The sequence below is a fragment of the Lontra canadensis genome, unplaced genomic scaffold (genome assembly GCF_010015895.1).
Source record: "Lontra canadensis isolate GAN:19392208 unplaced genomic scaffold, GSC_riverotter_1.0 scaffold1, whole genome shotgun sequence".
In the NCBI taxonomy this organism is placed as follows: domain Eukaryota; kingdom Metazoa; phylum Chordata; class Mammalia; order Carnivora; family Mustelidae; genus Lontra; species Lontra canadensis.
The window spans coordinates 1,977,623-1,994,200 of record NW_022630995.1 but is presented as its reverse complement, the minus strand read 5'-3'; the positions used below and the strand labels follow the sequence as shown (position 1 = coordinate 1,994,200).

General features: G+C 46.5%; 1 protein-coding gene across 2 annotated transcripts in view; it reads right to left on the bottom strand.

Annotated features, from left to right (window-relative positions):
* PRKG2 (protein kinase cGMP-dependent 2) overlaps window positions 1-15,301 on the bottom strand; it is a 95,748-nt gene extending 80,447 nt beyond the window's left edge. For both annotated transcript variants that reach the window (XM_032881874.1, XM_032881965.1), the window contains exons 1-2: window positions 15,186-15,301; window positions 5,284-5,757 (exon numbers count right to left, since the gene is read on the bottom strand). In XM_032881874.1, the coding sequence (XP_032737765.1) occupies window positions 5,284-5,744 (461 nt within the window). In that variant the 5' untranslated portion in view covers window positions 5,745-5,757; window positions 15,186-15,301. The remainder of the gene's footprint in view (window positions 1-5,283; window positions 5,758-15,185) is intronic.
* Between the last annotated feature and the right edge of the window lie 1,277 nt (window positions 15,302-16,578).

Here is a 16,578-nt window from a genome sequence, read left to right as displayed (position 1 = left end):
GGCCTGAGCCCTGAGGATCCAGCACTTGGTAAGCACTGAGAGAGTGAGTAAGCTCTACTCAGCTCTGCTTGGAAGGAGCCAGGAAGCACCCATGCTCTTCCTATCCACCAATAAAGCAGGTGAAAAGGTGCCCACACTGTCTGACGTGAGGGCTTTGATTTTTGTGGGGAGTTCTAAGAAAATCAGGATTGTAGAGGAAACGAACTGCTTTCAAGGTCAAGAATCTTGGGTCCTAAACTTAGCCGCTTACCGTGACATACTCTGCAACTCCCCTGCCTGTCTCCCCTCTTCTGCGGTAAAGGTTCTTCCAGCTCTAAATCCCCAGCTGTTTGCCATGATAAATTTAAGTCAGAAATCAGAGCTCTTGATACACTGTAGTGCTCTGACTCATCATAATTTATGATACTTCAGTAAGGCTAAGTACCTGTAATAGAAACGGGCTCTGTGCCCACATAGTTGTATGCCTCTGAAGTCAAAAATGGTCAGTGGATACAAAGCCAAGTCGCTACAAAAGGCCATGATACACCGCAGGTTCAGTGCCATTTAAGAGTGATCCCACATTGTGCTCACCTCTGTCTGACAAGCACATTCTCATTTGCTGTGGCTTTGTCCTGGAACCAAATACGAGTCCTATGTTGTCTACATACTTTTGTCAAACTTCTCTAGATCATAATTCCCATCTCAGGAAATAGCAGTTCCAGTCAAAAACACACAATCGATTTCTAAAGAAGACTTGCAGGTGGCGAACAGACGCAAGAGAAGATGTTCAAAATCACCAATCGTCAGAGAAATGCAAATCAAAGCCACAATGAGGGATCATACCTTACATGCGTCAGAATGGCTAGTATCAAAAAGATAGGAAATGACAAATGTGGGCCAAGATGCGGAGAAAAAGGAACTCTAGTGCACTGTTGGTGGGAATGTAAGTTGGTGCAACCATTATGGAAAACGGTGTGGAGGTTCCTCAAATCATTAAAACAGAAACAGCACACAATCCAGTAATCGCACTCCTGGGTAGTTACCCAAAGAAAATGAAAACACTGGTTTTAAGAGATACGTACATCCCTATGTTTATTGCGGCCTTATTTATAGCCAATGCATGGAAGCAACCCAAGTGTCCATCAGCAGATGAATGGATCAAGAAGCTGTGGTGTGTCTGTATGCAGCGGAATATTACTCAGCCATAGAAAGAATGAGATTTTGTCATTTGTGACAACATGGATGGAACTAGAGGGTATTGTGCAAGTAAAATAAGTTAACAGAGAAAGACAAATACCATATAATTCCACTTATACGCAGACTCTAAAAAACAAAGCAGAACAAAGCAACAGAAACACACCCATAAAGACAAAGAACAAACTGGAAATTGCCGAAAAGGAGGACAATGGGGGCTGGATGAAGGGGGGTGTGGAGTGTAGGCTTCCAGTTCTGGAAACAGGAAGCCACAGGGATGAAAGGCACAGCGTAGGGACATAGTCACTGGTATTGTAATAGTCCTATAGACCCAACAGATGGAAGCTAGGCTTCAGGCGAGCACGGCATTCCTTAGAGTGGTCGAATCACGACGTTGTACGCCTAAAACTAGCATAACATTGTGCGTCAGCTCTACTTCGGTTAAAGCATACTACGTAATCCAGAACTGCAACATCCAATACAGTAACCACCAGACACGTGGCTATTCCATTTTAAAGTTAATTAAAACAGGGCGCCTGGGTGGCTCAGTGTTTAAGACTCTGCTTTTGGCTCAGGTCATGATCAGGGTCCTGGGATCGAGGCCCACATTGGGCTCCCTGCTCATTGGGAAGCCTGCTTCTCCCTCTCCCACTCGTCCCGCTTGTAATACTGCTCTTACTCTCTTGCTCTCTCTCTGCAAATAAATAAATGAAATCTTTTTTAAAAAATAAAATAAAGTTAATTAAAACAAATATTCCATTCCTCTGTGGCACTAGCCATAGTTCCAGTGCTCACAGCCCCATTTTGCTCTTGGCTACCACACTGAGCAGCACAGATTATAGAACACATCCGCCACTGCAGAAAGTCCTATCGAATAGCACTGAGTTAAGAGTTTCCCAGCACCACTACAGTACATACGTTGTTCCATAGAAACCAGGGAGGTCCCTCTATACAGTTTAAGTTCCCCCTTCAAGCCCCACGGGAACACTTGATGGGTACGGGACAGCAAAGCTGGCATAAGTGGGCTGTCTGGTCGTTAGTGAAGTTCACTTGTCGTTTACAATAATCTTGAGCACGGGCCCAGCAAGCTCACAGAGTACCGGGGCTGGGCTTTCCAGTTTCTCATGAATTACTGAATCTGAATCTTCAGGTCACAAATCTGTCGTCCCCCAGTGTTATTTCACGGTTTCCGCTGGTACATCATACAAGCCTAGCGCTGTTGACGGCAAGAGGGCTGGGAATCTCCCCTCACTTTCCTGCTCACTGTTAAGTCCGCTACTCATCGGACACATTCTTGTTGGCAGAAAGACCAAAAAGCCGTTCAGTGGCTTTCTGACTCGGTGTGGAAGCAGGGACTCCAAAATGTTGTTGCCACTTATCAGTAGGAACAAATTCAGTCATAAAATCAGCCAAGAAACTTTATAGAGCTCAACAAATAAGTCATGAGAACCTCAAAATAAATGAGGGAAACATGTTGACGGATACATTAAATTCTCTAATATCGCCAGTAACTGCTTGGAAAAGTAGCTAAGCCAGCAAGTGCCATCCTCTTATCAATTAAAGACGCTCCCCTCTTTTCTAATGCTCTCACTCCTAGAAAATTGTTTCTCGCAAGATTTTTGGTAGACTCTGTGAAAGATATATAATAATATCCAAAGTTTATTTGAGGCTTTTCTCTAAAACTAGAACTACTTGAAACTGGGAAATGATTTGTAATGCTGACTGATTTTTAAAAAACTGGAAAATTTAAAGTCTCTGACTTGATGATGTTAGCCATCTATATTTAGGCAGTTATTCCAAACTTAAGAAGAAAGACATCTGCAAGGGAGATTGCAAGAAAACTTGAGGCAAAAACTGCTGCAAGGGAACCTGGGGCACAAACCAATCCATGAAAAAAGAATGGATGGTCCCTGAATTCTAATTATTTTTTTTCAATTTAGAGCCACAGTATTTTATGGAAGTGTATGAGGGAACATTAGGACAGGGATGATCTAGTTTGGTCTCTTCAGGACTTATTCATTAAAAAAACAAAAAACAAAAAAAACAAAAAAAGCCATTAGCCTACTTTTTCATCATGGCCTCGACGTAGACTTGTACCCATGGCTTGTCTTTACGATGAGGAGAGTCATTTTTAGTCCTCTAATGTTAGAGCTCTAATGTTTTCCCTCCTGTGTCCCACTCACTATAGACAGGTGGTTTGGCTCAGAAACTGACTGCACCTAACTACTGATTTCTTTTCCTGATTACAAAAGAGTTAATAAAGAAATACAAAGAAAGAAATTTTATACAAAGGAGTATGTTTATCTTGGATGATCCAGTTCCCTAACACCAGGAGAATGGTGTTCTGCCTCAAGATGGACAAGTCTTTGGAACAAAAGAATGAACACAACTTCTGCTCAAGAGAAATCTGGTAGAATATGTAGGGGCAGGTCAAAGAAGATGAACTGCTATTAAATTCTCTGATGCTTCTCTTAGATACAAGAATGTTCCTATTTGAAAGATTCCTATTTGAAAGATTTGAAAGATTTGAAAGATTTGAAAGATTCCTATTTGAAAGATTTTTGGTGGGACAAATAATATACTGTGCTTACATACATATAATAATATACTACGTAATATGTAATATGTAATATGTAATATGTAATATTACTATATATGCAAATATCTGTTATATCAAAAGAGAAGATTAGATGATTTCCAGCACAAATCCACAAATCCACACCATTAAAAATAAATATTAGTTTTGCAAAGGGAGTAGATACGACCTTCCTAAACCAACTAATAATAAAAGCCTTGGCTTACAACAAACTCTTCCTTTTCTTTTTTTTTAACAGCAAACTCTTCTGAACTCTAATATTAATCAGATTTCTTTCAGCCACAGAGTATTATGATTAATAACCCAGTGTGACTTGTTTCCTTAGCAAATATTTATTGATCACGCACTATGTGACTGTCAACAAATTGATGAATTAAACCTCCCTTTGTAATTCTGTTGTCAAAATTAATCATTTATTTGTTTAAGTCAGATGTTTTACGTTGATTTATATGACTTGTGTTTATGAATAAGTTAAAATTTGTTTTAGATTCACAAATCTTGCATTTTGCTCAATAGTTCCAGGCTCAGCCAAGATGTTATCAAGGTGAAAGATTTAATTTCAACTAATAAATGTTCATTCACTTAAAAATAATACAGAAAAGAGACCCTAACTTGGGTTGTTTCTAGTCAGTCTTCCCAGCTTGGGAAACCCAACCTTCAGTTGGAAAAGAAATGTACACACACACGTGCACATGCACGCACGTACAAGAACGCTATCACCAACATTTATAATTCCTTGTAAACATCTTTATTTTCAAAATTCATTCTTTTGATTGTTCCCTCCACCTGAAATGCCCTTTCCACCCCATCCAGGCTTTTTTCCTCCTTCAGGCCTCAGGTAAAGGTCACCTCGTCAGCCAGGCCTCCAGGACAACCCCAGTTGTGCTGTTTCTTGCCTTTCTCTCCCCGGACTGCAGACACCAGCACGATACTGATCCCGTTGGTCCCATCATACCATTTATCCCAGTTAGTAATTACCCCGCGTCCGCTGGTCTTTGTGTGGACGGCGGTCTCCCCCAGGAAGGCTCTGCGCCTGTCCGCGCCCTAACACCCGCCCGGCATCTAACACAGCGGCCGGCCGCGGTGCTCCGCCCGCACCGTGGGGTGGGCACGAATTCGCTCCCCTCTGAGGATCCCACTTCTTCCTTTCCCTGACGCTTACCGTCGGTGCGGGCAGCAGGGTTGAGCCCGCACACTGACCATGCACGGTGATCCGTGCCCGCATCCAGCCTACTCCTGCGGGCAGGCCTCCTGGGACCCCCTCCGCGCAGCCCTCGGGGCGCTCAGGATGACCGGCGTGACCTTCGCGAGCTCAGCTCCCGGGTACACGCATCCCAAGGGCCGGCTGAGCGCCTCCCCCGTGGAAAGGGGAGCTCAGCTTCGAGGGGCCCTTCTCCAGGACCCACCCACGCTGGAGGTCCCCTGCGTCCACATCTGAGAGGGGTCGTGTCCCCTTTCCCCGAAGCGGCCGGAGGAACCCCCCGCCCTGCCCCGCCGGAGCGCGTGCCCCTCACCTGGAGTCCTTCCTCACTCTCGCCTTCTCGAAGGAGAACTCCGGGGGCTTGTTGAGGTCGTAGGTCCGGCTCGTGGGCTCCGCAGACACCCCGGCCTTTGCCCCCCGCCTGCTGTGCAGGGAGACCAAGCCCGAGGCCTCGCGGTGGACGTCCAGCGGCGCCTTCCCGGGCGAGGCCTGCGGCGCGCCACCGCCCTGCGAGCGCACCACGTCCTGCAGCTGGTTGAGCTGGACGCACTTGGCCTGCAGCTGCTCCGTGAGCTCCGCCACGGCCGCCGTCTGCTTGGCCAGCTGCTCCCGCAGCTCCTTCAGCTGGTACTCGCGCTCCTGGACGTCCGCCTCCCTCCGCCGCAGCTCGCTCTCCAGCTCGGCCACCCTGGCCCGCAGCGCCTGCACCCCCGGGGGCCCCGCGCGGCCGTCGGGGTGCTTGGCGTGCTTGGGTTTCACCGACCCATTGCCCATCTTGCTCCAGGACCTGCGAGAAGGCAGAGAATCGGGGTGACCCAGTGCGGGAGGGACCCACGTCCCGGCCCGCCCGCCTCATCCCGATCTGGGTCATAAGCGCGAACCCCGTGGGTCAGCACTATGGACGGTGGTGCCCCTGCTTCCAGGCGGCGAGCGAGCCACTGATTTCCTTCACCTCCCCGTGAGCTGGCACTTGGTTTTGCTGTTCCCTGTCCCTTCCACGACGGCACAGGTGTCACACCGAAGCACTGTGCGCCAGCGGCCCGAGCTCCCTGCGCTTCTCTCCGCTCATTCTCCCCGGACAGCCGTCGAGGGCCCCACAGCAAAACTGGGCGTCAGCGCAGCCAAGAGGCCACACGAAGGAGCAGCTACAAGAGCAGAGGCTCGGACTGGGCACCGCTCTCCCAGCTCCCTGTGCAGCCGCGGCAAGAAACTACTCCCAGATCTAGAAAACCGCGTCTGCCTTCCTCCTGTGGACTAGACCAAGCCGTGCTGCTGCCTTATTAATGCGTTCCTCCTGCTGCGTGCACCCCTGTGTTCTGTATTTCCCTGTTAAAAAGTTCTGGGCAACAGTTCCTAGAAAGGAGAGCAGAGGGATAAGGAGTCCTTGACATCCTTTATGTAATATCCTTAAGCCAAGGTTTATCCCAAAACGATGATGTGCAGTGCAAGGCTCCACTCCTTTCCAGTTCACAATATGTTCAATGTAGGCCCCAACGTGCGTCCCTAACCAGCAGATCTCAGGTGGGGGTAACATGAATGAGGATTATCAGGGTGGTTTTAATTCTGTCAGAATCCTTTTGTCGTTGTTCAAAGCTCTGTGTTTACTGTAACATTCCTTATAAATACAAGTAACTGGCCCCACAAACTGGTGATTTCGTTGATATTATTGCTTAAGTGGGAGATAAATTAGGTACCAGGCTTACTGAATCAATTCAATGAAAATTTTTTTTAAAAATCGCCTGCAGATCAGAAGTGCATATGAGCAAAACCAGTAAGGAGAACTTGAAAAGGTGAGTTTGGAAAAATACTGCTTTAATTCCCATTAGGTGTAGGTCTTTTTAGGCTACCTATCTAAACGTCATATTTCCACAGGTGTACTTTTTGACAGCCATAGCTCAAGACGCATTATAACACTTGTAAACTAAGTTTAAATTCTCTCTCATGATGTAACACCCAAAGATCTAGATGACACTTTGTAGTTACAAAAGCCACACATTCTTGCCCTCTCTCCCTCTAAATTTCGCACTCAAGGAGAAATGAAAGCTCAGACTGATTTCACTAGCTCCCCCAGAATAATCGTGACCTCTACAGCAATAAAGGTAAAGACGGACAGATGTAAAACAGCCTCTAAGCCTCAAGCAGATGCAACCAAACAGCCAATGCACATTGCCTGAGACAGGCGGCACACGCAGCACATAAACGTACTGACAGAAGGAATCTCGTGATGCCCAGATGTTCCTCATAGAACTCAGGTTCAGAGTGGGCATTATTAAACATTAGCCTCCAAAAGACCGCCGTGCTATGCTGCAGAGAAGTGGCAGGCGTAACCTTTAAGTTTCTCTTGACTTGGTGGTATTGACTGTTCTTACATATTAAGAATATATAAAGAGGCTGAGGAGACTAGAATTCAACAAAGTGGACACCCTTGTATCCAAATAAGCAATTCAGAAGACATGAGACTGGGACCTAGGAATAAACCTGAATGTGATTCTGCACGGCAGGCATGAGATGGGGCTTCCAGGGGTGTCTTAAATTAATGAGTGCACAAGTTTTTAACATCCAGCAGTAACCCATTTCCTAGACATGCTTTTTAGGTCCATGGACAAGCATTCCCAACCAAGGCAGGTTGGAGGAAGGGGCGGGTTGGAGGAAAAGGGATTGCCTTATAAAGAGAAGTGAGCATAAAAACTTTGAAAAGTAACATTAAACTAACTTACTCTTTATTCATAGAACAACTGTTTACTAAGACCTAAGGCAGTGCCATGTACTATATCAGGGGCATAACTCCATGAATTTGGAATCCAATTGGACAGAGAAAAGAGTTCCAACATTCTTAATATGAAAAGGCTTAGAAACATTTTTGCTCTATGTATGGTACTCAAAATACCCTATTCCAATCCAATAATTTTACAAACTTGAAACACAATGAGACAGGTGTTAAGTCCTCCCAAAACACCATCTCTTCCCCTGTTTTAATGCAGATGCTTTAGAAACTGTGTAAATCCTTTAAGCCAAGAATTCTTAAGAGGAGTGAAATTAACTGATCTTTCAAGTAACAAATTTAAGATACGTAAGTAAGTTACTGAACGGCTCAATGCTGAGTCTGATTTCTCAGTTAGCTCACTCATTTAAATTTTGTTGTCCCTCAAGCCAAAGCTTCAAGTGCCTGGCTTCACAAAATCTAATTAGATTCACTGTTTCCTATATCAGTCACTAAGATAGATAAGCTCTTTTTCAAAAATGTATTGCTAGCCACAAGGAGAACATATTGCTAGAAACACAGGATGTTGCTCCATCAAACTAGCAACTACAGGTTATTAGAGTCATTCTTAGAATCAGAGGGCAAGACTTGATGTAATAAGAAATGAACTTGGAGATGAAGATGAGAATTTAAGGTGAGCCATGCAGTCAGGCCAGCCAGGGTTTGGAAGACAACCTGCTCTTTCCGGTTGTGTGACCTTCTACAAATGACTTAGAATCCTGTTTTCCAATCTAGGAAGCGGGTATAATTATATTTAGCTCATAAGGTCATTATGAAGATTATGTTTATAAGGTATCCTGTACAATGTTTGACACACAACAGGCACCACTACTGTAAGTAGCTCTTACAGTGCTGGAGACAGGCACTGAGTGTCTTGGTGGGAGGAAACTCCCAGAAGAGATCATTGGTGGTTGGGACAAAGTCTAGCATATTGGATGTCTTCCAGACAAGAGGTCTCTAAAGATGCCAGTTATTCCCTGGGGGTGAGGGGGACCTTACTCTGCCTGGCTTATCTCTTCCATTAAAGAAAGAAATGATTCTGGAAAAGCCTGGGCAACCTCCCCTGAGAAGGGAAGCTCCACCTAAGAATGGAGACCAGAAAGCTTCACGAATGACCCAGCTCAGGATCCAGGACTGTAATGACTCCACAAGCGTTGTCATTCCCTCACACTGCCTCTACCTGTTTGCACATAGTTAGGGTAAGCCTTCAACCAAAGGGGCCCACCGAACTATCTGGGAAGACAATTAATTAAAAAAAAAAAAAAGGCTCACCGTGAAGGTGGGATTCTTCTGTCTCCATAAACAGGCAAGAGGAATGGAATGAGTTGTGGCATTGAGCAAGAAAAGAAGAAAATACAATTTTAAATTATTATTACATTAATATGATCACCACTTAGGAAATATCCCAAACAAGAAGTACCTGGAAGACGCAGGAGAAGCCAAACTGCCCGCGAAGGCTCTTGCGTGTGGTCGAACACCTGGTGGCCAGTGTGGGGGCAGCTGTGCTCTGTTGTCTGTGTTTTCCTCCAGCCCTAAACTAGTTTGAAACCACAATCTTGGCTCTGATGTAGATGATATCTATTTCTCTCTCTCCCCATATGGAGTCTGACATAAATACATTTATCTGTAAATATGGGAGATGATATAGTGCTGACTAAGGTGACAGAGCCAGACTCTCAACCCAAGCAGTTTCCTTAGTATATATCTGTCCTTGGGCATGACTTTGGGCTTGGGTGTCAATAACAGAATAGATGGACAGACCCACAGACAGAGCCACGGGCAGATAAAAGTCACTATGCACATCATGTAAAGTTGTTAGAGGGTCAAATAAGATAAGCCATATTAAACATTATTACTTTTACTTTACCGTTATTTAACATTATTATTAGTACTGTTACCATTATTTACCCAACAAAATAACTCATCTTAGTAGAAAAATGTACTGATCAAAAAACATGCACTAAATGAACACAATATTATCAGAGAACAAAGTCAGTGGTGATACAAGCAGACTTCAAAACTTACTATTAAAAAAAAAGACTTACTATAAAGCTGCAATAATCAAGACAGTGGTATTAGTGAAAGATAGATGAATAGATCAACGGTACATAATAGAGCTCAGAAATAGACTCACACAAATATGGTTAACTGACCTTTGACAAAGGAACAAAAACAGTTCAGTGGAGAAAGGATAGTTTTTTAACAAATTGGACACACACACATTAATCTAGATACAGATCTCATATCTTTCACAAAAATTATCCTCAAATGTATCGAAGACCTAAACATAAAACACAAAACTATAAAATTGCTAGTAAGACAATAGAGGCAAAATTCTAAGTGATCTTGAGTTTGGTGATGACTTTTTAGATAAAACATCAAAAGCACAATCCATGAAAAGAAAACAGTCGATAAGGTAGACTTCATTAACATTTAAAACATCTGCTCTGCAAAGACACCATTGACTGAATGCAACAACAAGCCAAAGACTGGGAGAGAGCACTTGCAAAGCACATATTTAATAAAGGACTAGTATCCAAAATATACAAAGAACACTTAACATTCAACAATAGGAAAACAAACAACCCAGTTAAAAAATGGGCAAAATAAGGGGTGCACGTGTGGCTCAATCAGTTAAACATCTGACTTCAGCTCAGATCATGATCCCAGGGTGCTGGGATCAAGCCCCACCTCTGGGCTCTCTGCTCAGTGGGGAGTCCACTTCTCCCTCTCCCTCTACCTGCTGCTCTGCCTGCTGTGCTCTCTCACTCTCTCTCTGTCAAATAAATTAATAAAATATTTTTTTAAATGGGCAAAAATCCAAACAGAAACCTCACCACAGAAGATACACATGTGGAAAATAAGGATGTGAAAATATGCTCAACATTGTATGTCGTTAGAGAATCTCCAAATAAATCAGTCGTGAGATACCACCATATACCTATCAGAATGACCAAAATCCAAACACCGACAACACCAAATGCTGCAAAGAATGTGGAGCAGCAGGAACACCCATTCATTGCTAATGGGAATGTGAAGTGATACAGTAACTCTGGAAGACAGTTTGGGAGTCGCTTATAAAGCTACATAATTATATAATCTATCGGTAGTGTTCCTTGGTATTAATTTGACTGATATGAACACGTACGTCCACACCAAAACCTGCACATGGATATCTGCAGTAGCTGTATTCATAACTGCCACAACATCGAAGCAATCGGGATGTCCTTCATAGGACAGACACGTAAACAAACTGCGGTAAACCTAGACTACGAAATATTATTCAGGGTTGAAAAGTTATAATGATCAAGCCATGACAAGACATGGAGGCATTTTAAATACATATTGCTAAGTGAAAGAAGTCAGTCTGGAAAAATCTATGTACAGCATGATTCCAACTATACGACATGCTGGAAAAGACAAAATTTAGAAACATTGAAAAGATCAGTGGTTGCAGAGACTTGGGGAGAGGGAAAGAGGAAAGAACAGGAGGAGCACCGGGGGGTTTCAGGGCCGTGAAACTACTGTGTGATGCTGTGATGGTGGATACGCAACTTGCACATTTGTCCAAACCCACAGAATGTACAATACAAAGAATGAACCCTATTGTTAACTAGGTACTTGAGTTAATAATCATGGGCCAATCCTGGTTCATCAATTGTACCAAATGTAACATTTATTATCATACTATATATATATATATAATATATATAATATAATAATAATATGTAATATAATAATATATAATAATACATTATATTTATAAATAATATATAATAATATATAATATACATAATAACAATATATATTATTATACAATTGTATCAATGTATCACATTGATACAAGATGTTAAGAATAGGGGATAGGTGGAGGGGGCAGGGGAACATATGGAAACTCTGTAATTTTTGCTTAATTTTTCTATAAACCTAAAATTGCTCTAAAAACTAAAGCCTATTAATTAAAAAAAAACCATGTATTAAAGAGTGAAGGCAAAAAAGCTGGCAGCATATCCAGGAAACAGACTGAGATGCATGATGGGAGAAAGAGAGTGACGAGCCATGAAAAGTCTAGGGCAGGAATAAGACACTGAAGAATTCATAGGCCATGTTATGGTATCTGCATTTTAGTGTAGGTCAAGTTTTTTTCAAGTTATATGGTCAGATTTGTCCTTGAGAAAAGACTATTTTCTTGGCCATAAATATGGAATGGAGTGAAAAGAGCTTAGAGGGAGAGGAACAAAGTAAGAGGTTATTGCACCAATCCAAGTAAAAGGTGATGGGGACCAGGTAAGGCCAAAGTCCCAACCCCATTCTCATGTCTTGAACTTCTGGAACTCAAGATAACTCTGCTTACATGGACCAACTCCATGGCAGCCAGAAGAGAAAACCATGATCATCAGGGATTTGATAAAAGCTATGACTACAGGTAACTCTGCAATTTCCTGGCCTTCAATAGACCATGAAAAGTAGAATCAATTCTTTTTTTTTTATGATATAGAGAGTTTGCCCTGAAATCAGAGAAGTGAATTACATAAGTTTTTATAAATAGTCTTTTAAGTCTATGTGAAACTGATGCATTTGGTGCTATCCTTAATTTGTTTCACCAAATTTCTTTTATAAAATAATTAACCATCGCTAAATATATAAACCCCTGCTTCTTCTCCCTGAGGTGAAGCAGACAGAGCTGCCCTTGTGAGAACAGCTCAGCTCCCTGTCGCTGCTACAGTTAGAACCATCCACCCGTCTTGTGACTGATGACCTGGGACTCAATTTTGAATCTACTGTGTGTTTTCTATAGCCACAGCATGTCAGTTTGAGAGCAATCTTCTTTCCTCAGGCAGTCATATGAGCTCAGTTTCAGCTACCCCAGAGGTTGACTCTCTCTTTGAAGGGCCTCTCAACCCAACAGGATGTTCATAGTGAATTTTACAAATGACACATATCCTGTGTTTTCACTGTCCAATGTGGTGGCATTCCATTCAGCTATTTTTGGGTGCTGCAGTATCAGATAGACAGGCCAAGACAGAGAAATGTAATTTTATAGGTGTAGGTCAGGATATTATAGCTGATGGAACTTGAGTGGTGATAAGAAGAAAGAGAACAAAGATTTGGAAATTTCCACTGTGGCAAACTGGGAAAGAGGGGATGTCATTAACCAAAAAGAGGAGCAGATTGGAGGGATGAGACAGGGAGTTCAATTCCAGACATGCTCCATTTGAAGGACCTGTAGAAACTAATATGGAGGAGTTCAGTAGGCCGTAAGATGTGAGGACTGGAAAATCAGGAGCAGGGAGTTGCAAATGTGTCTGACAGCCTCAGTACAGGCTGAAGTAGTAGATTAACATGCCCAGGAGACTGGCAATAAGGAGAGGAAAAGTATCTAGGCACACATCCCATGTGAAAGAAAAACTAGAGATAAGGAAAGAAGAAGCTATTGCTTTGGTAAAAGTGAGAGAGGGTATGAATGGGTTCATAGTCAGAATAAGATTGGTGGAAGGAATCCTGCAGGGACTAAATCCCTCAATGTGGTGAGTAAATGGGTATACACAGAGGGAAGTTAAAAAGAGAGAGAGAGAGAGAGAGAGAGAAAGAAAGAAAGAAAGAAAGAAAATGATCCCAATATTTTGATCTTAGAAGGCTTAGAGGAAGGTAGTACTATTACCTGATTCATTCATTCAAAGATGAACAGAGCACCACCTATGGGCTGGGTGCCGTGACATTGACCCAAGTCAGGGCAATGAGCGTGCTTTATGGGGACAGGAATGAAGCTGACCTTATCTGTGTTGGGCATGAGGTGTCTGAGTGTCATCACGGTAGAAATGTCAAGCAGATAGAGCAAAAAAGAAAGGTCGAGGCAAGAGACTGCTTTACAGAGGGAAGACTTGGAAGTCCCATTAGTAGATGAGATCACTCTGAGAAAGAGAAGGAATGCCTTTGCCATTACATATGTACATCTAGATGATACCTACAGATCCTGTTGATAGGAGAAGAGGCAGAGAAGCAAATAAGGAAGACACGGAAGGCGCAGTTGTACAAGTAAGAGAACTCGCAGAAGTATCCTAGAGGCCAGGAAGGAAAGATTTCCAAGAAGTGAGCAGGCTGCCGTTTACATCCCACAGATACACCAAAGCAAATTAAATCAGAGGGAAAAAGCATGGAATTTAGCCTTTCACACAAGAGTTGGGATAGAAATCTGATTCCAAAGGACCGTGGGAAGAGCTGACCTTGAGAGCAGGGGGTTCACGATGATAACTTGGTTCATGAAGTGGATTTTTACAACAGTGGGAACTTGAGTGTGTTTGTAAGCCTGGAATCATGAACCAGTGAAGATGCAGAAAAATGAAATCATAGAAGAGGGAATAACTGATAGGGAAATGGCCTAGAGGAAGACAATGTAGGATCAGAAGATTTGGGCAACATCCAGGCAGCACCTGCCTTCCCCGGGGCGGTGAGTTAGCCTCACCTGTAAGGACCGCACAGGACTGTAGTTCAGTCTGCACACGGAGCACAGAGATCTCTGCCACATCGTTTGAGGCCGTTTATTTTCGGTTACACAGTGTCTCAGCGCAGGCACAATGGCCTCTCATTCTCCAAAGAGGATTCTCCACCATATTAGGTCCTGCTCTCCGGTGCACTACACAGGAGCGCGGCAACAGACACTGCTTGTCCGGGAGTTAAACAGAAACTTGCCAAGAAAAGAGACAATGATTTCTAAAGAACTGGGGACGGGGTCGGGAGCTGTACGTTGCTCCCTTCCCTTATTTGAAAACAAAAAAACAACAAACAAACAAAGAAAGCCCCTCGGAACCTCTGGAACAAGGTGGAAATCAGACTTTTCTACCTGTCAATTCTGCCTCCGTTGTTTCTGTCCTCATCTCCGGCCTCGACCGCCGCCCATCCGCACCCTAGTCCTCCCCACGAGGACCCCTGCTTTCTCCCCCATCCTCTAAGAGGGCGATTTGCGGGGTCCGCGCGCTCCTGTCTCTGCATCACTTAGAAATGCAGGAACGCGAAAGCGCCTCCGGGAGCTGGGAGCGCCCCGAGCACCCGCCCAAGTTTGCGCGGACTCCCAAGTCCTCGCGCCCGGGCCCGCCTCGTCGCCGCTCCGCAGGGCTGGAGGAGCCGGAGCGCACGCGGCCAGCCCCGCCGAGCCCCAGCCCCGGAGGCCGCCGCCGCGGTGGGGTCGGCCCCAGGGCCCCCGCCCCCAGAGCCGAGCTCGCCGCTCCCGCCCCTGCCCGCATCTTAGGATCACGCAGCCCGTCCGCGCCCGCGGCGCCGGGGAGCACGGCCACAGCCCGCGAGCAGCGCGCGCCCGCGTCCACACACACACGCACGGGAGCGGCGGGTGTGGAACGGCGCCCCGCGCCCCGCGCGCCCCGCACGCACCGGCGCACCCCGGCCCCGCGCCTCTCCGCGCGGCCCCCGCGCCCCAGCCTGCCGCCCGCCGAGCTCACCGCAGCGCCGGAACTTTCCAGGTGCGCAGCTCGTCACCTTGGCGCCGCCGCCCCCGCGCCTCCGCGTCCGCTCCCGCGCCGCCCTTCCCTGCCGCCCGCGGCGCCCGAGCCTGGAGCGCGGGGCCCTCGGCGAGCCCGGCCGTGCGCGGGACGCGCGGCGCGGGCCCGGGGCTCCGGCTGCGTGGGATCCGGGGGCGCGGGCGGGCGCGCTGCGGGCCGGAGCTGCGGCGGCTCGGGTGCTGCCGCCAGGCTCCTCCGCGGGGGCCGGTGCGGAGCAGACGCGCCGGGAGGGAGGGAGGGCGGAGGGAGGGGAGGAGGCGGAGGAGGGGGAGGGTCAGCGGGGCGGCCGCGGGCCGGAGCGCGGATCCGGCCTCCCGGAAGGTGGGTCCCCGCGCGCATCCCCCGCGGCCGAACCTTTGCTCCGCGACGAGCCTCGGCCGGAGCCCGGTCCGCGCTTTACAGCGCTTCCCTCCGGAGCGAGGCCGCTGGAGGGAGGTAACGTCGGGTGTAAAGCGTGTTTTATGTTACTGTTATTTCCACCTCGAGCGTGTGGGACGAGGGGACAGGAAAGTTCGGGGGCGTGATCCTCTCCCCCACCCGGTCTGCCCTGCGCCCCCTCCCAGCTCGCCTTCCCTCGCGGAGCGCACGCGGGGCGCGGGGCCGGACGCGCTCTCAGGGTCACTCGCTGCCCTGCCCGCGGACGGGTGACCCCAGGAGCCCGGAGCCGCGCTCTCCCCGGACTCTGGAGCCACAGCTTGCGCCTAGTTTGCCGCTCGCGTGATCCCGGGGGCAGGGGTTTGCACCGAGTCCTAAGGGGGAGAGACTAGACCTTCGGAACCGGTGGGTCCCTGAGCAGGGACCCTCCCTGGTCGCCCAGGCCGCCGTTGCTCGCCCAGTCGCCTTCTGATTCCACGGTTGTTTGTCTTGTTTTGTTTTTCCCCTGAGGCTTGCTTTACGGTTTTCTAAATATATACGTGCCCCGCCGCGTTATTTGCTGTGCTCTGGAGTTGTGAGATCCCCGTGTGGCTTTTCCCCTTTCCTCCTGCCACCAGAGGAATTTCACTGGCAAATCCACCGAGGACAGGGCAGTGTCTGTGCTGAGGAACGGGAAGTACAGTGAGGTTTTATTCTTCTCTGAGCCTCTAGAGAAGGTCGGAACCCACCTTCCCCGGGGGTTAAACCTCGTGGTGGCAGTGGCTCCTGTCGCACTGGTCAGAGCTGGTACATACGTAGACTTATAGAGAAGTGAGCCCAGGGAGGGTCTGTTGAATGGGGCCACTACATGTCAGAGGAGGAAGAATGCAGTCCTGTTTGTTTTTGTGCCAACTGAAAAAAAAAAAATTAAGCAAAAGTACAAAGTACTTTTTCATGAACATATGCTACAGTCTTCCCA